Genomic DNA, 25,610 nt, shown 5'->3' on the forward strand with positions numbered 1-25,610 from the left:
ACTGTTGGCACTTCTAGATTAGTGGCCTGGTTAGTAGCACAAGGGGGGGGGGGCAGTTTTTAGTTGTCATATATGGGATAGATGTGTACGGTAGATGTGGTGCTTGTTTTCTCAACCACTGTCTAGCCTACATTGTGAGCAATGGATGATGAATGGTACATTGATGCCTAAGAGCAACCCTCAACAACAGTTATTGTTGAGGTCTTTTGTGAACGGAGAAAAGCGGTCAGCTTTTGAGAGTTGTCTTTGCGTCTGGCCTCCTGCTTAGGCACGGGTGCAGGTAGCTTGCAAACATTTGCAGATGCAGTTGGGGTCACAATGACCCCCAAAGCAGAATTAGTAAGCATTGTGTGAAATGCTAGCCATGATGGGTGGGGGAACAATTTTGGTAGATTACAAAAAAGGTTTTAACTGGGGGCGGGGAGGGGCATGTTTTAAAATTCAGGCTTGTCAAGGGGTTTTGTAAACCTGAGAGGTACTGTTGACCCCCATTACAGTTTGTAGCCCTGTTAAGGAAACAGAGTCATTTGTCTATTGTGGGAAGATCCAATATGCTGTGTTTTTACCTTCTATGCTCCTTTCTCACAAGTAATGAAAAGAACAGGTTCTGAGCTAAGCCTCTGTGGTCATGAAGAAAAACTAAATAATTTAAGCAGCACTTTTACAGGGTCACTTTGACCCCTAGCACTTTGTCTGTGTGTGTTTTTCCAGTTTTCTCTGAAATTGAACTCCGGAGTTGTAAGAATACAGAATTAACCCCCACCTAGCTATAAGAATAAAAACATGGATGTTTCACTAAACTTAGGAAGAAGCATCACACGGTAATAAGCACTTCTTCATAGTCAAGGTATATCTAGAGCAGAGCTTTTGAAACTTTTCATGTTGGTGACACACGTTTTAGACATGCATCATATTCTGACACAGTTTTACTGGCAAACTGAAGGTTAAACTAACTCCTTTCCAGCCCTGGGAGGAGCACAGGGAGCATTCATGCGACACACCTACACACTGCAGCTGATAATGATTGGGAATTTGAATGCTAATATTTCCCTCTTGATTGCCAGTGCAATCCTATGCATGTCTACATAGAAGTAAGCCCCACTGTGTTCAAAGAGACTTCCTCTCATGTAAGTGCATGTAGAGTTGCAGCCTAAAAGGGGTTATGAGTTTGTCACCAGATTCTGTGTGTTGTGCCTGGGCAGATTTCTGGACCATTTGTGTACAAGGCACAAGCTGAAAGGAGAAGCAGCTTCTCTAAGGAAAGTTAGCTGAGCCAGGTTTTAGATTTAGACCTCTGAGGAGTCCTAACTTGGGGCTGTAATCAATAGACCCCATTGCCTTGTTGGGGTCTGCTTAAATAAAGAACTGTGTACATGACCTCTATTTCCTAGCCTGCAGCCGGAACTCGGCCTTTAAGGTCAGAGCAGGAATGAACTCAGGCTGAAAGCATGCGAGTTGTAAATGGACTGAGCGCCACCCCCAGACCGCTCATTCATCCAGCCGGTCTTCTTTTCAGGATCTCTCCCTTTCCACCCATGCCTCATTAAGTTTATTTGATTTTCTACGGTGTTGTATTACTCAGTGGAATATCTATTTCTGTTCTCTTCTCATCGTGTACCTTTTTGAGAGTCAAAATATCTTGCTGTGCTGCAGCCCTTGTGGAAGAGGCTTATGTGTGGCTGACAGATGTTTTCATTTTCTGAATGAAACCAGAAGCGGTGGATGCTTTTAATGCCATCCATTATCACTGGTTTAGGCCGGGGGTTTTCCTGCCTGTTTGATTGGCGCTTTTGTCAATGTTTCTGCTCTTGGAGGCTAATGGCCCTGAAAGCCTCAACAACTTTGGGTGGATGCTCTGCCTTAAATATGGTCAACAAGTTCTGGCACCTCTTCTTCTAGAAAAAAAAGCCCCGAAGAAAAGCAGAAGTATATGTGTGTGAGAGAAAAAGATGAACAGACTGAGAATACGACCCTGTTCTTTCAGGGAGCTGTTCAAGTGTACAGATTTTTAAAAGAGAGTCCTTCCTAGTGTTCTGATAATAAGACTCATTAGACCATCAGACTAACAAACAGCAATTCAACAGGTGAAGGTTTTTCCCTGGCTACTTACCTCCATACCAGGAACAGCTTCACCTCTTTAGGTTTTCTGAATGTCCGCTTGCTGCTGAATTCAGGTAGGTAGCCGTGTTGGTCTGACGCAGTTGAAGTATATAAAAAATTTGTCCAGTAGCACCTTAGAGACCAACTAAGTTTGTTCTTGGTATAATCTTTCATGTGCATATCTGAAGAAGTGTGCATGCACACGAAAGCTTATACCAAGAACAAACTTAGTTGGTCTCTAAGGTGCTACTGGACAATTTTTTTATAAAAAAGGTAAAGGTACCCCATCCCGTACGGGCCAGTCGTGTCCGACTCTAGGGTTGTGCGCTCATCTCACTCTAGAGGCCGGGAGCCAGCGCTGTCTGCAGACACTTCCGGGTCACGTGGCCAGCGTGACGAAGCTGCTCTGGCGAGCCAGCACCAGCGCAGCACACGGAAACGCCGTTTACCTTCCCGCTATAAAGCGGTACCTATTTATCTACTTGCACTTAGGGGTGCTTTCGAACTGCTAGGTGGGCAGGAGCTGGGACCGAAAGATGGGAGCTCACCCCGCCGCGGGGATTCGAACCGCTGACCATACGATCGGCAAGTCCTAGGCACTGAGGTTTTACCCACAGCGCCACCTGCGTCCCCAATTTTTTTATAGCTTGCTGCTAAAAACATTGAATCAGAACCTGTTTAAAAAGGGAAATAAATAAGGGCAGTTCTTTATGTAAGGTTTTGTAATATTTTAACTACAGTTGTAGAGGGTTCCTTGGCCCTTTCCTGAGTTCAGTGTAGTGTAGCATTGAAGAGCATTAACAGGAGGTCTGTCAGAAATGGCAGCGGGGCCAGGAGTTTACAGCGTGGCTTTTCTTGCCTGAGCCCTGCTGTCCCCCTCCCTCTACTGGCCTACCTTAGAGAGCTGATGAAGGGGGGGTTGAGATAACATAAGAATGCATTCTGAGCACTTAGAAGAGGTACTAGACAAAGTATGGTTTATGGCCAGCAGGAGGATCATCAGGGGAGAGACTGCAGCTCTGGGGTAGAGCATCTGCTTTCCATGCAGAAGGTGGGTAGGGCAGGAACAGTCCCCTGCCTGGAACTCTGAAAGCCGCTGCCAAGCCGTGTAGACAATGGACCGGTGCTGTAAGGCCACTCCCTGTGTTCCCATGCACATCTGAACCCCTTTGTGTATTGGATACAACAGCCAAGCAAACAGAAGTGGGAGCTGATGAGTAACAGGCTCATTATTGTCCAGGGATGCCTACCCAGGGGGTCCCTCCCATGCCACCCCCCAATTTCTCTGTTTTAGTTATTAGCAACAAAGATGTGTTAGCAACAACCCAAGAGTGTTGCAGTCGGAGACTCCTCTCTTCAGTGGTGTGGTCTTGATTTTGTTTTCCATATATGGTTTTGTAATTATTTATCATTATTGCGCAACAGGTTTACTGGCTCATCTGTTCCCAGGAATTGTTCCAGGTCCCAAGAATTGTGGAAAGTAACTTAGGACTTTGAGGCTGTGCTATTTGACTGCCTTTTCATGCGGCACTCCCAGCTGGCAAGAGAAAACGGTGTAAACTCCCTTTTCACAGCAGCTGCAGTTGCACATGTATGGATTTTATCGTGTAGTAAGCAAAGCGATGAGTCTTCCTGTGTTACTCTTCTCTCAATTCCTTCCCACTTCATGTTGCGTAAATGCCTGTTGTGGTGAAGATTGTATTTATAGCAGAAACCCCACCTCAGAGGTAACAGAGCCCTGAAAGAAACCTGCATGGAGCGTTTGACATGCCAAGGAACATTTTGCGCTACGGCAGTGAGCCTGAGAGAACGTCCAGCCACAAAGATGAGATAAGAAATTTTTTATTCCATTTTCAGGAGCCATTGTGGTCTAGTGATGAGAATGTCAGACTCGGACCAGAGAGATCGAGGTTCAGGTTCCCTCAGCCACAGACACTCTCTCAGCTTAACTTACAAATTTGTTATGAAGAGAAAATGGGGTGCGAAGAACCATCTTTGTCACCTTGAGCTCCTTAAGAGGGCAATATAAATCTAATAATTATTTTTCAAATGCACACACACAACTGTCACTAGTTTTCTCCAAACCATTAACTGTTTTAAGAAAGTGTGCCATGATTGTAGATGGTTTGTTCTCCAAAACATCCTTAAGTTTAACTGCAGTTAGTCTAGGCTCAAAAGTGAGATAAGACCAGAGACAAAGGCCAGAGGGGGGGGGGGGAGTGGTGTGTGAACCTGAGCCTCTTGCTTGCAGCGTTAGAACATAGCTTAGCAGAAGGGCTTGTAAGCAACCTTAGTCACATATTGTGTGATAAGGCTGCCATAGTATGAAACAACAACAAATACCCTACACCCCCTTCCCAACACGGCTTCATTCTTAGAGAGGGGGGAAATGCAGCAAATAGATGCCAGTTCATGCGTCACAGCTTTGCAAAGAATTGGGGGAAATCCACTTGCTCTTGGGTCACGCACTCTACCTGATGCCAGGGGCTGATGCACCATCTGCCCACCCCCCCCCCCGCCCCCCGTCTGGTGAATATTGAGGGTAATGTTCTAATGATAAATACTTCTGCCCACCCACAAACTTTTCCCCAGTCATAGGCTTTGAAATTCCTACAGAAAGATGAAAGGGGGAGAGTTTGTGCTCGCTTGTTGATGAAGGCTTGTGAAGAACACTTCCTTCTCTTCTTGTTCTTATCGGTTTCTGGTTTTAAACAATTTCTCAGTGTTTAAGACATCTGTTGCTGGAAGGGTTGCGTGAGTACATGCACATGTTGCATGTACACACATGTATGTACCCAGCAGGTGCATCAAGTCAGTTTTCAGAAGCTCTAGCTAGGGAATCAGTTTCATTTGTGAGTGACTACAATTAGTGTGGGCAAAAGAAGCATCTTTCCTATCTACGCAGTGCTAGCAGACTGCCTTGTCCTCAGGGATACAAGAGGAGAGGAAGCTTTCCACTAACATGGAACCCACCAAGAGCAAAGATGCCAAATAATCCTATGTAACTTGAAAAGTGGGATGTTTCAGCTGTTTCAATTAGTATGACATTTTATTTGAATACTAGTACCCTTCTTCTTCTTTGGCGATCACTCGTAGCCAAGGAAGGGATGCAGGTAGCACTGTGGTCTAAACCACAGAGCCTAGGGCTTGTTGATCAGAAAGTTGGTGGTTCGAATCCCTGCGAGTGAGTAAGCTCCCGTTGCTGGGTCCCTGCTCCTGCCAACCTAGCAGTTCAAAAGCACGTCAAAGTGCAAGTAGATAAATAGGTACCGTTCTGGTGGGAAGGTAAACGGTGTTTCCATGCGCTGCTCTGGTTCGCCAGAAGCAGTTTAGTCATGCTGGTCACATGACCCGGAAGCTGGACGCCGGCTCCCTTGGCCAGTAAAGCGAGATGAGCAAAGCAACCCCAGAGTCGTCTGCGACTGGACCTAATGGTCAGGGGTCCCTTTACCTTTACATAGGTATCTGTCTTCAAAAAAAAGGTCCTCTTGTCCTCTAGTTTATTTCTATTTTTTACTTCACCATTTTTCTTCCCACAGGCATTCCTCATTGTAAATTAAAAATTTGAGATTCCAAATTCTGTAAAAGCTCAAACAATGAGTTCTGAATGGAAGCAAGCAGATTCAGAAGAGATCTACAAAATATTCAAATTTGCATAATTTATTCTGAGTAAAATCTGTGGTGTATATAATTAGCACATTTGTGGCCTTTATTGCTAAGTGCAAGCTTTGCTTTGATATCCAGACCCCCATAATTTTACATATTTTCTGTTTTTAAAGATCTAAATTTTGTTCAAAATATACACAATTAGAAAGAAGCATAACATTTGCATGATTTGGTATTAATCGGCACACTTTGGTTTTAATATAGTGTTTTATTTGCATAGAAGGGTTTTTGGGGGCGGGGGGAGGGTTGGCCCAGAATTCATGCTGACTTCATACACAAAATTCAGGATTTTCCGAAGTTGCAGAATACCTGCCTGACCAAAAGCAACTCTTTAACTATTGGACTTCAGTGGGAGATCAGTTGCAAATGAGCCTTATCCAGGAACATGGGATTCCCATAGTGGATTTGAAGAACACTGGCTGAGTGTGGGTGTTTGACTGTTTTATTTCTTTTTGAAATCTTGGTGGAGCTTTGAAGTTTTCTGTAATTCTGTCCCTTCTTAAGTCATTAGCAAATGCATAATATATGGAGTCTGGTGCCCTCAAGTGGATTTACTTGTTCAATGCGGCTAATCATGACGGTTCCCTCCCCCTTGAGGAAGTGACTACACTGTTTTGGGGGTAGTTACTGCTGTGAAATTCTCTTTCTCATAGCTGCAGAACTATCCGGGGTTTGAGGCTCAAAGTCACAGGGAGTTACTCTTTTTCCTTGCTTTCTACTTGCTTAGTGGTAAAAACCTGGCGACCTTCCAGACTGTGTAGAGTTCTGCCACTGTGGTGAAAGGAGTCTGCTGCACATAGGATCCTTGTGCCCATTCAGAGGAATGCTGTAGCAAATGGGCACAAATAAGGATTCTGAGGAAGAACAATGGCTCATTTGTTTTTAATAACAAAAATCAAGAACCCACCTCCAAACAAGAAGTCTAATTCCTGGAATTTATGGTTTTTGAAGAAGCAATGTCCAAAAATTATTATTTTAAATGCTCTGTTTATCAGATTTTTTTATACCGACCTTCAGCAAATAACGGGGTGGTCTACAAAAGTTAAAATACAATAGAAGTACAAAGCAGTAGGGTAAAAGCAGTAGTAAAAATCCCAGGAGAAAATGTCTTTTAGATCAGTGTTTCCCAACCTTGGGCCTCCAGCTGTTTTTGGACTACAATTCCCATCATCCCTTGCCACTGGTCTTGCTAGTCAGGGATAATGGGAGTTGTAGTTCAAAAACAGCTGGAGGCCCAAGGTTGGAAAACACTGCTTTAGATGGTAAAAAGTCCAGGAAGATGAGAGTCTCTTCACCTGCTGCCAAAAACGCATTAGAGTAGAAATCCATTGAGCTTCCCTGGGATGGGAAGGAAGTTTCCATGGCCACAGAAAAGGCCTACTCCATTTTCTTCCTGCCTCCTCTCCTCTTCATTTTAATTAATAGGTCTACTGGGAAATGTTCCAGTGCAAGCCTCATTGAAATGACTTGCCTCTCATTTTGCCATCTTTATAATGGCCTCCAAAATCTGCTGGTGGAGGTAGCAACCTTCCGTTGCATCCCGAGACGGCTACACCTGGGTTCCATGCTCACAGTCAGCATAGTTGGTGTTTGGGCCTCCCTTAAGCCAGTATTCTGTTGCTGTCGGATGCCCAGGCCCATTCTCTGCCTCTGCCAGTTCAGTTGTTCCTCATCCACTGAAGGCAGGCTTGAGACAGCACATCTTCCCAAAATGCACTCTTACCTCAAAGTTTAAGAGTGCCTGCCCTGGGCCTCTGCGTCTGCCCTTCTGAGAGAGAAGGGGCACCTGTTGGCTCTCCTGTGATTATTCTTGGTCAGGGAAGGGCGGCTTCACACTGCCCCCACAGCCATGCTTCTGCAGAGCGGGGGCACCTCTCTGTGGAGCCTGACAGAGATACAGGCTGTTCAGTGGCCTGAAAAAGCATCCGGTGTCCCACAGAAACCATAGAATGAGGTTGCATTAGAACCACTTCCCCTCTAACCTCTCTCATACTTTTCTTCAAGTTCTAGCTGCTACAGATCTGTTCATGCAGATGGCTGCAGCATCATAGGCAGGTCAATCTGTGAATTTTAGCCAATGGTGGCTTTGCACAGGTGAAAAGCACTTACTCTTGCACGTTGGGACAATCTACTTTTCACAGACCTAACAAAGAGTGTGAAAGGTTTTGTGTACCTTTGCGCTTATTGTTAGCTGTTTGCTGGGGCCCAGTGACAATGTGTCAAATAACTTTTGCTGCATAGAGTGAGAGAGCCAGGTGGGGATGCAGGTGATTTTCATGTATCTTGTGGTGTGTTGCTTCTTTGCATGCATATACCGGTAAATGACTGGGGAGCGATGGGGTTCTCATTTCTTATGCTGCTCCCCCTGTTACATGGAGACAGATGGTGCTTACAGTTTGTGGTTTACGAAGGTTTATAGTTACTAGTCATACAAAAAGTTCTGTGTGTCGGGAGAGGAGTGCTCCTAGGCATCTGTGCATGTAGAGACTACATGCTGGGGCCTTTGTGTGCAGCCACCCAATTAAGTGCATTATCCCAAAGGCCATGGCTCCGACAACAGGCTGCTTATGTCCTGTTCAGCAGAGGGGCTTTTGGGCTCTTGAAGAGGTGAGGGAAAGGGGCACTGATGTTGACTAATATGGTACAAGTAGTGTTTCCTGGAGCCAAGTAGTTTAATGCCACAGCATGTGATTAGCCCACACAGCCCCTAGTGGTTTGGCTCTTCCTATTTTGGTTGTTCTGCTCTTGCCGATTTTACTTCATTAGTCATTGTGTAAACCAGCAGTCCTGCTGAATCACCAGAAAGTGCAGTTCTGTTACCTGGTGATGAGAAGGGAGAGCAGTGCTATAGCGCAGGACTTCTGTCTCCTGATGGTGTCCCCACTCCAGCTGCTAATAGATTAGGCTGAGGAACAGGGGTGGGGCCTTTGAGAATTCGTTGAGATTTAGGTGTTCCCGAGGAGTAGCAGCCACCTCCCCCTCAAAATAAAAAGCCGATTCACTGTGATAGTGAGGGGGGGAGGCTGTCTCTATGGAGATGGTGTATATATCTGTACCCAAAACATTTGTTCTTACACTGATGAGAGCCATGTGGTTAGGAGCAGCGGCAGCTTAGCAGAGAAACCAGTCTAATGGGAGACCTATGGGTTGCTTGGCAAGCAGGCTTTGCATCATTCCTGCCACACATTGTAGCTGAGGATAGGTTTCTTGGGTTAGGGCCACTGCTACTTTTATTCTACCTTCTAGTTCTTTTCCATAGGAACCACAAGACCTCCTTGGTTAGAGACGGGTGAAGTTATTGGTTGGGATCCTTTGCAGAGCAACATTCTCAGAACCCATATGCAGGCTTTTAGGATACTGAAAGGATTGCTAACAAGCCAGATACTATATGCACCACATTCATCTGCCCAGAGCTTAGAATTCTACCTACCAGTGTTGTGATCAGCGTTACCACAAGACCCCACTCCGCCCATGACCATAGAATTTTAATAATGAATTAAGCATGACCTTCCTAGTTCTGCTCTTCTTATTACCAACACTTACTGTTCTTCCTGTCCAGCTTGGAACTGAAAAGGTAAGAGCAGAATTACTTAGCATTTTTTTTCCTTCTCGTATGGCTACATCATATATATATTTTTTTGTCTTACACCTTCTTTCATGGGACTCAAAAGTGGGGTTCCTGGGGCTCTCAGATGGCCTCCCACCAAGGCACTGACTTTAGACCACGGCAGTGGTGAAAACCCAAGACTCCCTGCAAAGAGGGCTGCTCAGTGATTTGAGGGTAGTTATTAGACCAAGGGATTTAGTAGTGAGCACAGGCATAAAAGGAGGCAAAACTCTCCTGCTAGTGAAGCTGGGATTTAAAACAAGGTTCCTAGTTGTGGTTACGTAGTGCCACTTGTCTGGAGGGGCGCCTTGGCAGACGTCATCTTGCAAAAATGAACACTTGAGCCACATTATTTGTCAGATATTGAGCTGATAAAATGATCTTTTCCCTTTAAAAAAAAAAATCTCCTCCATGGAAACTTCCAGATGGGAACAACCATGCAGTGTGCTGCCTGTATCGCTGCATAATAATTGTAGGGCACAGGGAGTAACGATGGAAAAGCTGGGATTCTGAGATTCTTTGCAAAGCTTACTCCATCAGCTTCTGTTGCTATGGTGATAATGCATAAAAGGGGCAGTAGCAGCAACAGCAGGCAGTGTTGTCTAGTGAGCTCGGCAGAAGACAAATGGTGTTTAGCGCTCTCCAGCTGTAGATCCCTGTGCTGATCTTGAAGGGAAGGCACCTGACCCCTTGGACACCTGTCTAGGACACGGGGATAAGAATAGCCACTTTGCGGAGGTGTTCGGAGGATTAGCTGGCATCTGTGAAAATCCTGCCAATGCTTGGCTGCCAAGGAAAGGGTTAAGCTGGGCCTACTGGTGTGTCTCCCTCTCGGCTCTATGGCTTTAAAAGCAGTTTGGTGTATGTAACCTTACAGGAGGAGAGCAGGAAACACCATTCTCCCCCCAACTGCTGGAAAGGTCAGAGTTCATGACTCACTCCTGCTACCTCCTCTGCAAGGCTCCAGACGGCTGTGTAGGAAGAGGGGTTTGTCACTGCCTAATCACGACTGAGCAAACGGATCCCCTTCAGAGGTGGAGATAAAAGCATCGCCAGAAGGATCAAGCAGGAGGAGGAAGCAGAACAAGACTAAACGTTTTTCTAGCTTTTTAAATATACAGTAATACACTCTTATGACTTGTGTCCCAGATAGTTTTCTCACAGCTGCTTTGAAACTTGCAAACCGTGTCTCTGCATCTCCATCATTCCAGCTGAGTTGTACCTAGAGATGCTGGACTGTGATGCTTTCTCTCACTTTATGTGCCTACTCCTCCATATCGCAAGGAATCACATCTATTTTTAAAATAATCATATTGATTGCTTAATTGATAATCTGTATAAATTTGTATGAGAAAAACCTATTTCTAAGGCAAACCTACTTCCTGTGGTGTAAGAGATCCTTGTGTCACCTTAAAATCAGCGATCAGTTTAAGAGACATTTCCCCTTTTCTCACGCACAAAACAGAGTGCTTTGGTTTAAGATGGTGCTTGCCATCTGCAGTATTTATGAAGTAGTTGCATACCAAATAAAAGTACCCTATGTGGGGGGGGGGGTTTAAAAAAATCTAGTTACTGATTAAGGCACCTTTTTAGTTCAAGATATTTTAAAACAGTATAACAAACTGAGTAAAGGTCCAAAACCTGCTACTGTAGTTAAAACAATTTGGCTAGCTGTTGATTTATTCCTTGGCCATTGTTGCAATGACACCCAACATTTTAAGCATACAGTGTTGTTTATTGTAAACCTCCCCTGCCAAAAACATGAGAGTATGAGAGACTACTTAACCTTGTTTTTAAAAAAGCCCATGCTCCAACCTGCCTTTTTAAAAATCTGAGTGATTTCTCAAATAGCACTGAAGGTTTGTAACCAGAGCTGAAACGTTTACAGCCATACTCTATTCATATTTACTCAAAAGGAAGTCCCACCATGTGAATTGCAAGCTTGGTTACTTAATCTGACTTAAACTGTGCTCCTGTGAGGATTTTTAAAAAATAAAAAGATTTATAAAAACTGCAGATAGCAAGTGCTATTTCAAATGGCATGTCCTTCAGTGTGAGAAAGGAGGGTGCCTGTAAGATACTGTGCACAAAGCCTTTAATTTTGGCTTTTTACATGCAAATTTATACAGATTTAATCACTCAACTAAAAATCATGCAGTCAATCACTCAATCATAATTTTTTTAACCAGGTGACAGCCCTTGCAGTAACCAGCAGACAACCACACAACATTGCTGGCTCAGAAACTGGCATTTTAAAAATAGTTCAGTCACTGCAAGCACTAAAACACTTCATCTGTATTTTCTTGGGAATGCTGAGGATGTGTGGTGGTTATAGATCACAGGAAAAGCCTGTTTAGATTTTCATCTGTTGAGATCTGCTTCTAATGGGACTCTTCCCTCCCCACCCCCTCCAGGTTGTGTACTACACTGAAATGTACAAAATCTTTGGTGACTTGACAGAACAGATTGATGAGCCCGGCCTGACGGATGAGCAGAGGCAGAAGGAGAACGAAGCCAAGCTGAATGAACTGAGAGCCCTTTCCATTGTGGCTGATGACTGACCTGCAACTCGGACGCTCCAGGCTCACTGCTGTTGCTGCCAGGCGGGGGAAATGGAGATTGCTCCTTGCTCCTCCTCCTCTAAGAACCTGGTCTTCTCTGGATTTTAACCCATTGTATATATGCTCGTCCAGATTGACATGGCATATGCACCCGGACCTCCTGACTCTTCTTGATCCTGGGCAATAACCAATCATTGCCTTAAGACACTACTGTCAATTGCAAGCTTTTCACTGATGTTGGCTTTCTTTCACAGCATGTTCAAAAATGTGTTTGCCTGGATGCTTTTTATCATAGTTATGTGAGACCCTGAATCGCCATAGTTTACCAGATTTAACATAGGATTTCACCTCTGTGCCCTTAAGAGACATCTTATCACAACTAGCAGTGGCACTGTTGAGTTTGTATGCCTTTGTGCAGTAGAATACTGTCAAAACGAATTTTTATACTGAGTTGCAGCATTATCATCCCTCCTCTCACCTGTATGTGGTTTAATTTTTCTGAGCCCAGAGGAAGACAGCCAGCATTTATAATGGTGGTCTCAGAGCTGTAGAACTTCTATGTGAAGTTGTAGAAATAACCACTTGAATATCAGTTACAGGTTTGTAACCTGTTTTCCTGTGCCTCTGTTAACTACATGCAATCAGTGAGATTGCCTGCACTTTGAGTATTGGAGATGGGATTAAGCTAACCACGTGTAGCGCCATTTTCTTAGGGGAAGCTGCTATGGAAGAGAGGTTCCCTTCCTTGATCTTCTCCCCACTTTACAACAAGGAAAGCATCTGTGCTGCTCAATATTTTCCACTCTTTTACAATTAAATAAAATGTATGGTGGTAGGTTACTCTTAAGTTCTTATGTTACCAATGAATCTAATTTTATTTTTGCAAAAGGAAAAGGAAAAAAAATCTGCCCTTGGCTATTTTTCCATCTTCCTTCTCTGTGCAACCACTGATACACACACTGCTGCCCTCTACTGCCTGAAAAGGCCAGTCTAAAGCAGCATGGACCTGTTGCATGAGAACAGAGTTGAATACATGAGGCAGCAGCAGCTAGAACTAGCTGCTAAGGGAACAGAGGAGCTGAGCTGAGTTTTGATGAGTTTAAGAGGAGGCAGCTGTGTGAGATGTCTATATTTTATGAACTATATAGCTTATTTTAAAAACTCTGTACTCCTTCCCTCTCGGTACCTGTTTAGCATACTGGTTATAGCATAATGCCAACAATTTTAAAACCCAACGAACCAGTCTTAAAAGCCATTGTGAAATTAGGCTGAGGCACTCACTACTTGACAATGCCTCTCAGCCAGAAATACTTTCCCCAAAGCAGCTTCTCCCTACCACGTGAGGGATCATCATTGCATTAAATAATGCCCCTACCTCTGGAGATAACAAGTATGAGGCATGGAACAGAGTGCAGGAATGCACCACATTGTCTTTTGCTTTATTTCAAGTTTTGCTTTATTTCAGTCAGTGGGAGATGGGTTGCTGTGCCATGTAAGCTGCTATTTGCGGGCCTACTTCTGTTTAAGTTATTGGCTAACTGTTTTATTAAGCAGCATCTGAATGATCGCTGTATGTCGGCTGCATGTGTTTCTCTCTAATTAAGACAGGCAGATTTCACTCAAAAGCAAAAAAAGGCAGCACAGCCTTCTAACTGAGGAAAAGACTTTTATAAAAGGGAACCTGGCCAGTTAAATACAAGTTGTTACCACATTTACAGACTAAAAGCAACACATCCTGAAGAGACAGACCACCTGAGGATGGGGGAACAGGTGGCCAGAGCAGATGCAGCCAACAGGGACTGCAGAAGAGGGCTCACCCCGGCTTTGGACAGTCCCCCACCCACCTGGCCTGCCGCTACTCTGCTAAAGGCTACCACGGGGACCCAATGGGCTACCTACCACAGCCCTCCTGCCATTGCTACTTCCCCAAAATGGAAGTTAAATGCACTGCAGCCACCCTACCGCCTAAGACCATACCTGGTGGCCGATAACTTTGCTTACATTTGAAAACTGGCGAAAACACAGCAGATTGCTAAGCCTTTAAAGCTACATCTTGCAAGTGAGTGACTCAAAACTGCCAGAGAGGGAACCAGATGGCATTGTTTTCCTTAGAATGGCCAGCACGCAGCACTGAATGTATGAGGGTCCAAACTCTAACCCACAAAACTGCAACAGTCACAAACTAGCCTGCAGCACTGAATGCATAATCTGTTGAGGATATAAGCCAGGAACCACTGTGTTGTTTTCATCTGATGTTTAAAGTCCTGCTATTTCTTTTGCAGCCTTCTCAGACCACCTTTTAATCAAGAGGCAGGCAGAATGCCACCTTCTTGAGCAAAAGCTGTGGGGCAGGGAGGGAGAGAGGGCTTGAGGAGAAGAGAACAAAATTCTCCATGCAGCACAAAGAGGCCAGCCATGCCCTGTCCTTTGGTGCAGTCAGCACCTGTTGTCTGTCACCGAACTGGGCTTTAAAAAATCCCTTCTAGTACTTGCTGCTGGCAGACAGCTTGAGAATACCTGCATGGTAGCTTCTCCACTTCACACAATAGACCATCAAAACTCCTACTTAATGGGTACTCCTCCTTTAAACAATAATGGTGGCTCCAGCATATGAACTGTGAATCCCAGCCATGTTTAGGCTAGGTGGCCTTTCTGCCAACACATACAAGCCAGAGGTGGCGGAGTGGGCTAAGGAGGAACTCCAGCTCCAGCCTCTCACATGGCAGTGAAAGGGTTGAAGGTTTCAAAGGCTTACCCAGACTGCTAACCCTCAGCCCAAAAATATCAAACCAAGGTACAGATCTTCCCTGCCAAGCTGCTTCTCCAGAGAGTGTCAGTTGCTGGAAACGGCTGTGGGTGTTGGTTCCTTCTTTTCTAGGCAATTATTGGTCTGAAAGAGACAAAAGACAAAAGAAGCACAATAGTAAGAAAAGCAAACATTCAATTAATTTTATTCTCGTTCCCTTCCCCAGTCTTAAGACAATTTATCAACAAAAATCAAACAAAATAGCACATAAAAACGTTTAGGTAAGTTGCAGAGACTTTGAACAGATTTCCAGGACGACAACACAGACACATTGTTGGGTGCCTTTTTATTCCCCCCCCTTTACTTTTTTAAAAATTGAAAAATTCTCATACAATGATACATGTCTCAGAGGTGACATGCCACCCCTGCCTCGCCACAGTATGCGGGAAACTAATTCATCCCTCACCACTACAATTCCCAGCACATTGAACTACAGTTTCCAGGACGCTTTGGGGGATGCCATGTGCTTACATGTACAGTAGATTTGCCAGAGACACTTCTGCAAATGGCTTATAGCTGATCTAAACATATGGAGAAGGCATACAGTATAGCCTTCCTAGATTGCCTCATATAAACAACAACAAAACAGTTGGGAGTGGGAAACACACATTTGAATGTTCCCTCTTTCAAAAACTCCTAGCCCATAGAAAGTGATCATATTCTTAGAAAACGGATCCAAGCCACCCATTTTCAAGATGTACAGTGGAGCCTCGCAAGATGAAAAGAATCCATTCCACGATTCTCTTCGTCTAGCGGTTTTTTCGTCTTGCGAAGCAAGCCCATTGACGGCTTAGCGGATTAGCGCTATTAGCGGCTTTTAGCGGCTTAGCGGATAAGCAGATAAGCGGCTTAGAAAAGGGGGGGAGGGGAAAAAAAGTCGGAAAAACTCGCAAGACATTTTCGTCTTGCGAAGCAAGCCCATAGGAAATTCGTTTTGCGAAGCGCCTCCAAAACGGAAAACCCTTTCGTCTAGCGGGTTTTTCGTCTTGCGAGGCATTCGTCTTGCGGGGCACCACTGTAGTGCCTTTTTTAACAACTTAAAATGAACATCTCCCAGTGTTTTGGGTAAGGATATGGAAATAACGGGCAATTAGGAGCTAAGCAGGTCTGGAGAATCCATGACCCTCCAGATGTTTCTGGACAACTCTCACAACCCCCAACTATTTTCATACTTTCTGGGGCTGATGGGAGTTGGGAGTCCAGCAACATCTGTCCCCAGACCTGGAGCAGCGACATGGAATGACTAGAAGACATGGGTCTCGGTTTGCCTCTCCATTCCTAGACCGAATCTGCAGGTAGAAATAAACTGGCTTCTGTATTTGTCCAGAGGCAAAGACTGAGTAAGACAGAAGTCCTCCTGACACCAGCTTCAGGTTTGAGGGAAAGTAGATCCAATTTGTATTAAGTCATGCACTTTACACTGTCTGCAGACCTAAGCACAGATACCAGGGAGTAAGCCCCGTGCATAAGTTAGTGGAACTTACTTCCAAGTAAATATGTATAGAATCAAAGAGCAGAGATTTGACAGTGAGCTCTTGAGAGAAAAGTCACTGCCAGGAAAGAGACCGATTCCTGAGTCTCCACAGTCCCTCCATCTTTGCCATAAGATGGCCATAAGCAGAAGAGTTGCAGGGCCATGGCAAGGCAGTCCAGAGTTGCCTGTTCAGCATCTCACGCAAATGAACATTTATAAGTTTACCAAGCCAATTGCCACCAGAATCCACTGTTTGTGGAGCAGCATGCAGGGACGACAACTTGGAAACTCCTGACACCAGATAGGCTCTGTCCTAAAATATTCCGCAGGTTCCAGATTACCTTCTCAATTATCTTCTGGATTTCCAGCTGCAGTGGAATCAGGCGCTTCTTATTCTCCAGCAGCAGCCTCTGGAAACTGGATTTTTGTCTCTCGTTCCCCTTGCACTGCTCCTCCATCTCAGTGAGGCGCTTCTGCAGCTCTTGAACCTCCAATGTCAGGGCCTTGTTGGAAGCCTCTGTTGTAGAGAAGCGAACCTGGGTCTCTTCTGTAAGCACAGCACAGAGGGTAGAATCACATTCCAGGAAGTAACACAATGGACTGAGATCAGAGCAGTGCTATCTCCCAACACTAGGAACAAAAGCCATTGTTCTGAACTCACACAGCAGGTGACAAGAGTGAAGGCAGAAATTCAAAGTATCTCAAAAAGGGAAGCTGGAGGAGATATTTATATATGGCCGTGGTATATAAATTGGGGAAAGGGCCCTGGCAACACATGCCCCAGGAAACCAGACATTGTTCCATGTGAACACAGAGGGGGCTTCTGCTTTGTTCCCTAGTGCAAGCAGGAGCAACAAACCACAATCCCTGGCCAATCATGTCTGAATGGGATTGTGGTGGTTCCACTCTGAACCAGCCTTGGCTACAGATTGTGGTTTCTCTTAAGGCAGCCCTGTTCAGGGAAGTTTTTAATCTGTGATATTTTAGTGTATTTTTGGTTTTTATGGAAGCCGCCCAGAGTGGCTGGGGAAACCCAGCCAGATGGGCGGGGTACAAATAATAAATTATTATTATTATTATTATTATTCTCTTACATGCTCGTGAGGATGAGCAAAGTGGCATAAATTAGTGCATTCACAGTAGACCATAACCGTGGTTTACTATGTCATCCAAATTAGGCCTTTAAGTATATGGACCCAACTCCACTTAGAAACTCCAGCTAGCCCACTCTCTGCCTCCAGCTCAAATTCTTGGAAAGTCAAGCAGGTATGAGTAGCCAAAAACAGGCAAGGAGCATTAGCCTAGAATCACTGCAGCCCCACCAACCCCAAAGGTTCTATCAACAATGGTTCCACCACTCAATGCTTTGTTGCATTAGGTGCCAACTGCACTCCTGCATCCAATTCTTGTTGGGTTTCATTTGCCTAATATATTCTGATCAAAAGAGCCCTGTCATTCATCAGATGTAAGTGCTTTGTATGAGTGTGCCCAATGAACTGCTCCATGTTGTTGAGAGGCTAAAGCAAGGCAGGTGCTTTCCCTTGAATTCTGGCTTGGTGCAGCTTCTTGGGGATACGGTACAGCAGGGGTGGGGAACTGGATCTAGACAGGATGCCATATCTTACCCCTTGTGTCGACATCCAATTGTCAATCTCCTAGCATAGCAATGTCAAGTCACTTATTTTGCCCATGAGTTTTGTGGAACAGTTTTCAAAACCTGACAGCTGATAATTGGGTCTTGCAAACCTTTTGGGCTGAGGCAAGTCTTTACCTGCCCTACAGCTGGTATCACCTGCGTGGACATGGCTTGACCAAAATGGTCCTGGGACCAAACGGAGAGCCTGGCAGGCCTAATGAGACCCATGGACCACAGGTTCCCCACTCCAATCCTTTACAAGATGAGCCGATCCTAACCATGTGTGGCTCACCCAATTTGAGCTCCAACGTGTGGATTTTGTTCTCTAGATAGAGTCGGCTGTTTTCTGTCTGTTCTGCCTTTTCCAGCAGTTTCCCTACATTAAGGACAGCCCCATTGTATGAAACCAGGTTGCCGGACTGAGACTCTGGAGAATACTTGGTAGGCACCTCAGGCACAGAGATGGATGAGCTCAGTAGATTGAGGTTCCCTGTAAGAACAAGGCAACATTTACTCTGCTTGGTTTTGAAACGGAGCATCCAGAGACAGGGAATGGGAACCAAGGGCAGAAAAAAACCCCATTCAGATTACTTTTGTACTACAGTTTCCAGCTCCTCCCATTCTGGGTTAGAAAGCTCTGTTCTCTCCTTCCTCCAATCACACACAATTGCCACCATCCCAAAGCTGAGCACACCCTTTAAAGATGGGTTGAAAGAGATTCTACAGAAGTAACTTTTCCCTTCCTTGCATCACTGCAGAGTCACTAGTAGCAGGTTAGGCAACATGTACACTGTCCCATGCATTCAGGAATCGGGACAGGGCAGAAGAATATTGGGAGTGCTCCCTAGCAGAACTAGGCATAACTGGGTGGTCAGTAAATAGGACCAGAAACCACTGATCATGTGTAAGAGCTAAGCCGAAAACTGTTAAAGAGTTCTAGCTCAGAAGGAAAAATAAAGGGATCCTTCTACCCATGAAGCTCTATGCAACTGAACAGCCCCTTCCAACCCCACACGGAGTACCTACCTAATGGCTCCTCCTCAGGGCCTGGCTCAGTCCCTTCCTGTCGGCTGTAGCGTAGGCTGCGGTAACGGCACACGAACTGTGTCACCACCCTGTTCACCAGGCGCTTCACCTGCCACCAGATGAGACAACCCCCTCCATGAATGGCACTGGAAAAGGCCGCAAACAGATCCTTGTACCCTCAGCGCTAATCAAGAAGGTCTCAAGTCATTCAAACCTCCAGCAAAAGCAGGGGAGAAATCAGATTGGCACTCACCTGCTCTTTGCAGAGATGCAGCCCCAAGGTGAGAAGCACCTTTTCCATATCCCTCCTGTGCAGGTAGCCGCAGAAATTCAAGTCAAAGTAAATGAAGGCAAGGAGGGCATCCAGTGGCAACACAGCACTTGGGTCCAGTTCTCTGGGCTGGGGAAGGGTGGTGTAAGAAAAAGTAAAAGGCTGTTCAAACTGTCAAGGTGTCACTTCCCTTCTACTAGAGACCATTCCCTGCGCTTTCACTATAGGCAAGATTTCAACAGTGAACTGTTAGGGACTGAGCCTCCCCGAGCCAAAAACTGCATATCTACTGCATATCCACAGCTGACTCTGAGCATGTTGGTGAGATTTAGTCTCAGCAACTAGGAACGATCAGGTTTCTGCGATCAGCTCCTATCCTGGAGTAGCTTCACTGCACCCAGGAGCCCACTGGGTATCAGAGACAAGCCCAGTTAAAACTGGACCAGAACGATATTGAAACGGCATCAGGTGTTGAGAAGTCTTGGGGGCAGCACAGGCGAATCGAGAACTGGTAATATTACAAATAGGCATCTCGGGCAAAACAAAAAACTGCTCTCATATTTATTTTCTTGCTATGTAAAATAAATATGAGACAGCAAATTCTAGGATTTTGAGGAAGAAAAATCCACATGGATAAGTCTTGTCACAAACCATGGGATACAGAGCTTATAAAAAAATAGCAGCTGCTGGAATTCTTAGGAACTCCACTTTTCCTTTTACAAGCAACACGTTTCTAATTCACATAGGTATGAAGAAAGACATCAAGGCAAAAGGGACAGCTTTTACATAATGCTTAAAAACCCAGAAGATACCCAAATGGGAATTCTGATACTGAGAAATCAGTATCCTTTTCTACAACCCAAGCCCCAGCCACAATTCCCAGGGCCACTGGCCTAAAGAGTTCAAAGCAGACTTTGAGAAGGAGAGGATTTGTCACTGACCACATCATGAAGGGAGGAGAACTCCATCTCTGATTGGTTGGATGCAACTGATCTCACTTCAGCATCTTCTAACTTGACACCTGTGGAGAATGCAGCATGACTGGCTTCAGATGCTGACCTCTGCTCAGTGCTTACCAAGAGAGACTTGAGTGAATACCAGCGTCTTCCAAAGCACAATCTCACTGAGCAGATACCACTGGCTTGTGTGAAATGAACAACAGACCAGAGAAAGGAACCCAAGGATCCTACTCTTGCCCCACTAGGCATAAGGAAAACCTATGGAAATGCTCCTTTCAACTTGCATCTTCCTTGCAATTAAACACACTGATAGGTGCAGCTGTCTGCAGGCAGCATCATGGCTATCCCAACCTTTACATATGTGTGTACACACACATACACTTTTCAATGAGAGCAGCCATTATATCTTAACACTGCACTGTAGGATTTCTGCATTTCCCAGAGTACCTACCAAAATCCTCCTCCTCCTCCTCTCTCAGCAGCAGCAAGTCATCCTCTAGGCTCAGCTCACACAGCTCATCTGTAGAATCCTTCGATTCCACTTTGACATTCCCACTGACCTCCTCCTTGGCTGAACTGGCCCCATCTTGACCTGAAGGCTTCTTCTCGGTATCCCCAGCCTCCTCCTTCTACAGGAATGAAAAACACATAAACAGAACTCTTCCAAATTTGTACGAATTATGAAAATTTGAGTACATATACATAATCTCTTGTTTCTGCATTATCGGTTTGGCTTTGGCTAGTACTGAGAAGTCCCCAAAAGCAAACATAGTTGCTGTCCATGATCACTGCGAATGTAAGTTAGCCACCCACTCTGGCTTCTGAGATGTCAGCAGGCATTGCCCACACACTATCAAGCACAGGCACAACTGCTGGAAATTTGCAGTCCAGTACTCCAATCCTTCCATGGATGCTTTCAAAAGCCACCAGGTGCTCTTAGACCCAGTATGAGGAAGGAGAGACATACCTGCATCACCTAAGCAACTGAGGCCACTTTGCTATACAGTGGTACCTTGGTTTACAACCATAATCCGTTCCGGAGGTCCAGTTGTAAACCAAACCAGGTTTGTAACCCAAGGCGCGCTTTCACCAATGGGGCCTCCAAAAAAATGGGTTGTAATAAAAAAAAAATGGGTTATAATCCAAAAAAGGGACATGCACTTCCGGGTTTGACGTGGTTGTAATCCAAAACAGTTGTAATCCAAAGCAGTTGCAAACCAAGGTACCACTGTACTAACGGGCCAGAGAGGCACGTCACCTCACCTGAGCATCCTTCTGGCTATTTTCCAGGGCTTCCTCTGCCCCAATATTCTCCTGAGGCTCTTCTCTCAGCTCATTCTCTCCCTCCTTCTCTGATTCGGCTGCTTTCTCCTGCTCAGGGTTCTTTGCCTCCACTGACTCCTTCTCTGGCAGGGCCAGTAATGCCTTGTAGAGCTTATAACCAAAATCCCGTTGCAGCATCTCCTGGAAGAACTCTGCCACCACTGCCACCTCAGGGGTGGAAAGAGAGAGAGAGAGAGAGAGAGAGAGAGAGAGAGAGAGAGAGAAATCAGTGAGCAAGAAACAAGGAAAGATATTGATGCCTACATCAGCCACAGAAGTGGGTAGACACTTGCATGCAAGCACAAATCTCAAAGCTGAACATACCAGGTATGAAAAACTTCATAAGACAATCTTACGCTCATATAAACTGCAATTCACTCTACGTTAGACCTATCTGCACCAAGCCTCCTTAACATTCTTCTCCCCTCGCTCCAACTGCAAAGGCTCATCCACCACCACCCTTTAGAAATACACCTTCTTAAGGCCGTACTGATCACAACACTGCTGTCTGCGAAGGAAATAGGAAGCTGCTCTTTACAGAGTCAGACCTCTGGTCCATCTACTGCAGTACTGCCTACATGGGGGCATTTCTAGTCCTATGTGGAGAGGCTGAGGATTGAAACTGGGACCTTCTGCATGCAAAGCAGATGTTCTACTCTTCTCCTAGCATCCTCTCCTCCCATGCACCCCTTATGCAAGCAGGTGGCTGGAGCAGAAGAAGTAGCAGACATTCATGGTCACACCAGAGCTTCCTCAGTAACTTCTACTAGTTTCCATGAACTTCAAACACCATAAAAGGCTACTGAGCTGATAGGAACATAAGTGTGGTAGCTTGGCTGAGATATGTGCCCCAAAAGGCAAATCTCAAATTTCAGCTAGAAAGAGGAGGTGCCAAGAGAAGCCAGAAGAAGAGAGTCTCCCTGTAGAAGCCAGATCCCAAAGAAAATGAAGCCTACCTCAAAGGAGAGCTTCTCCCGCTGCCGCCTGTACTCCAGCAGGGTGCAAAGGGAGATGTTGGTGCAGCTGGGCTGGCCCCCCTGCAGTGCCGGCTGCAGGTGAGCAACAATGGTAGGCTCCAGGGGAGGAGTTGGAATCTCTGGCTCAGGTGCTGAGGTCTCAAGAGCTGGCTCAGGGACAGGTTCAGCTGAGTCTGCCTCCTGTTCGCTGGACTCCTGCTTGAAGCCTTGTTCAGAGGACTGTACAGTTTCCTCTTCCTGTTTAGGAGCATACTCATTTCAGTAAGCACTGGGTGCAACCCCTAACTTGGATGAAGTACATACTCCTGAGCCAAGGCTAATGTCTAGCTTCAATCTGAAGCCAAAGCCAAAGCCTCTTCCCCACTGTGTTCTTAAACTGGTGGCGTGACCCCACAAAGCCTGGGAGACAAGGACTGTCCCATGACTGAAGTCATAGGAACCTAAAAAGCGGTCTTATACCAAGTCAGACCAACAGCCCATTGAATACTGTCTACACTGAAGGGCAGCAACTCCCTAAAATGGGTTTCAGGCAGGGTTCTCATCCAGCCCTACCTGTAGATGCTGGGAATCAAATGGCCTTTTTCCCAAGTGGGATAAAAGTGCCTTAAGTAAATAAATAAAATATAAAAAACCCTCCTTTCAAGCTATCATGCTGTAGGTTAGCAGGTGCCTCTGATTTCTCTCTGCTCTGGTTAACTTTCTGTCCAATACCAACCCATTCTTACCATCTCCACTTTCTCTTCTGATGGTGCAGCAGCTTTTTCTGCTTTCTGCTTGCATGAGGCCTCCCATTCTTCAAGAGATGGCATGCAGCTCCAAATGTCTGGCAAGAAGACCACTGTCCTCTCCTGATGAGATGGGTTTCCCTCACGCAGGTATCTGAACTCTGCAAACCGGAACCTGGTGAGCAGGGATTGGAGAGAGAATTGAGACACAACAGGACACAAAAAGGCCCCTTCTCAGGAGGGCTGTACAGTCCCACCAAGCTCTTCTGCTGCAGCTGGTATGCAGGCTCTTTACAGAATGGTTTCTTTCCTTGGTCACTGAGACCAAGAGCCTTTTAGGTCTTGATCAATCCTATCTGTTCCAAGTCTATGCCTCTCCTGGTAGTCCCAAAAGGAAAGAGCTGGGTGCATCCCAGGTCAGTTACAGGACTCAGGGTGGTTCCTGCTAAACACTCTCCATCCCACCCATGGAACCAAGGCCAAAGTAAATCAGGATCAGCCTCCCTGAGAGATCACACTAAATTCAAGAAGTAGAGTGGGGATGGCTTGATTGCACCAGCAAATGCAGAAAGTGTGTAGGGATGCAAGACTCCCACAGGAAGTTGCCTCATTCCTAGAGAAGCAGCAAAACAAGCAGCAAAATACAGAATGATTTCTGAAAAATGCAGAAAAGTCACAGCAATGAGCCAGTAAGTACTGTGAGGATTTCTTCCCCAAAGGTCACAAGAGGGGACTCAGACGCTGAACTACACACACGAAGCTCTACAAATTAGATAATGAGGATATACTTAAATAACCTGTGTATGTAATGCTATTTGCATTTCTCCCTTTTTGGAAAAAAAGAACCTACAGAATGGATTTGTCAGCCATCAGGATAGAGGAGGAGGAGGAGGAGGAGGAGGAGGAGGAGATGGGACTCCTGGGATATTGACTCATACCAGCCAGCAGCCAGCAATGCAGGGACTTTTTTGCCTGTAGTGTGGAGGAGAGCACCCTGCAGCTCTCAGCCTTATTTCAGGTGGGGGGAAAGGGAACGACAGAAAGAGGGGGGAAAGGGGTGCTCCACTCCCTTCCACTCCCAACTACTGATTATCCCTGAAAGAACGAGGTCCACGTCAGAAAAACGGTTCCCCACCCTGGCTGTACTGTGTGGTCGGGCTCATTTGTTCCCATCATCTGACAATACTAAGGAGGTCACACACATTCCTGGACTCCCTTTCCTCAACAGCATCACCAATTCTGTTATAAAAATACAGATATAGATTCAACATAGTCTCATAAGTGTTCATCTTTTGCTTTGGGGAAATATCTTTCAAAAGCTGATCTCTCCCCACTCCAAGCCCCATTACCACCACCAGTTTTTAAGCTGCACCTTAAAATGATTTTCAGTTCTTTTGAGTCTTCAATATATTCAGGGATCTGAACAATTTGTATCGTAGGCTACTTCACCCATTACACAACAGCAGGCGTGGGTTTGGCACCAAACACACACTCAATTGGCAGATTAACTCAAACCTCTGGAGAGGTCTCTCTCTATGCCAGCACATGTTCTCAGCATTCACACTTTACATGTACATGTATAACATGTTTGGCATTCACCTAAAGAAGAGAATTGTGTGTGCAGCGGCCATTAATCTAGCATACCACCTTCCCGAGTACAGACCAAACCAGCTTTTAAGATCTTCCAAGGAAACCCTGTTGGTTGTCCCTGCTGGGTTTGCTGCTTGGCAACAACATGGAAGTTGGCATTCTTGGTGGTGGCATCCACCTTTGGAATTTCCTCCCTCAGGTGGTTGCAGAAACAGAGGCAGTAAACAGCTTTAAATACATATATGCTTACCCAAAGTTCCCTGGACTCTGATTCCTAATGCTTATACTTTTTTTCTCTTTATGCACTGTCAGGGAAGAGTTAGAAGTTTCCAGTTTCTCAGAGGGAGAAAGCATTCCCCCAGGGGGGAAGGAGAGCAGTGAATCTAATAGAAGAGAACAGGAGGAACAACAGGGAGGGACCGGCTGTTCCCAGGAAAGGCCAGGGTTAAGTTCTAGCTCAGATTGGGAGGAGGGGAGATACAGGCCAGCTCTAGCCAGGAGGGTAGAAAGAAGAGCGGGAAAGCGAAGGGAAGGGCGCCTTCGCCATTTTGAGAGTGGCTGGTCATGGAGAAGCAGAGCTCAGAAGGTATCTGAAAGAAGTGACTCGGAGGAATAATAGTTAAGAACCGTTTATAAGATTGTTTTGTTAATACGCAATAAAAAGTTATAAAAGAACAAGAAGCGTTTGTGTGGTGATCTGAAGAGGACAACGACCAGGCCTGACATGCACCACTCAGTTTTATCTATGGTATAAAATTACCTTCTGTTTTAGTTAGCTTTTAAAAAAAATTAATTTATTGTATTTTTATAAGAATTGATACTGCCCCACATCTGCACGATACCTTTAAAGCAGTATCATTCCACTTTAAACAGCTGTGGGCTTCCCCCA

The 25,610-nt window shown here is 45.4% G+C and overlaps 2 protein-coding genes across 13 annotated transcripts in view; one reads left to right on the forward strand and one right to left on the reverse strand.

Moving 5' to 3' along the window:
• Positions 1-12,774, forward strand: part of BIN3 (bridging integrator 3) — a 127,261-nt gene extending 114,487 nt beyond the window's left edge. For all 5 annotated transcript variants that reach the window (XM_079955230.1, XM_079955233.1, XM_079955234.1 and 2 more), the window contains one exon: positions 11,788-12,774. In XM_079955230.1, the coding sequence (XP_079811356.1) occupies positions 11,788-11,934 (147 nt within the window). In that variant the 3' untranslated portion in view covers positions 11,935-12,774. The remainder of the gene's footprint in view (positions 1-11,787) is intronic.
• Positions 12,775-13,580: 806 nt separating this feature from the next.
• Positions 13,581-25,610, reverse strand: part of CCAR2 (cell cycle and apoptosis regulator 2) — a 33,269-nt gene continuing 21,239 nt past the window's right edge. For 3 of the 8 annotated variants that reach the window (XM_079954955.1, XM_079954957.1, XM_079954956.1), the window contains 10 exons: positions 23,132-23,306; positions 22,386-22,643; positions 21,370-21,597; positions 20,558-20,735; positions 20,089-20,168; positions 19,130-19,276; positions 18,877-18,985; positions 18,143-18,340; positions 16,556-16,761; positions 13,581-14,824 (listed from right to left, as the gene is read on the reverse strand). In XM_079954955.1, the coding sequence (XP_079811081.1) occupies positions 14,768-14,824; positions 16,556-16,761; positions 18,143-18,340; positions 18,877-18,985; positions 19,130-19,276; positions 20,089-20,168; positions 20,558-20,735; positions 21,370-21,597; positions 22,386-22,643; positions 23,132-23,306 (1,636 nt within the window). In that variant the 3' untranslated portion in view covers positions 13,581-14,767. Of the gene's footprint in view, positions 14,825-16,555; positions 16,762-18,142; positions 18,341-18,876; positions 19,023-19,129; positions 19,277-20,088; positions 20,169-20,557; positions 20,736-21,369; positions 21,598-22,385; positions 22,644-23,131; positions 23,307-25,610 lie in introns of those variants that run through there. The other 5 variants (XM_079954959.1, XM_079954958.1, XM_079954961.1 and 2 more) reach the window with 5 other exon arrangements.

The sequence above is a fragment of the Podarcis cretensis genome (genome assembly GCF_951804945.1).
Source record: "Podarcis cretensis genome assembly, chromosome: 15".
Lineage (NCBI taxonomy): Eukaryota > Metazoa > Chordata > Lepidosauria > Squamata > Lacertidae > Podarcis > Podarcis cretensis.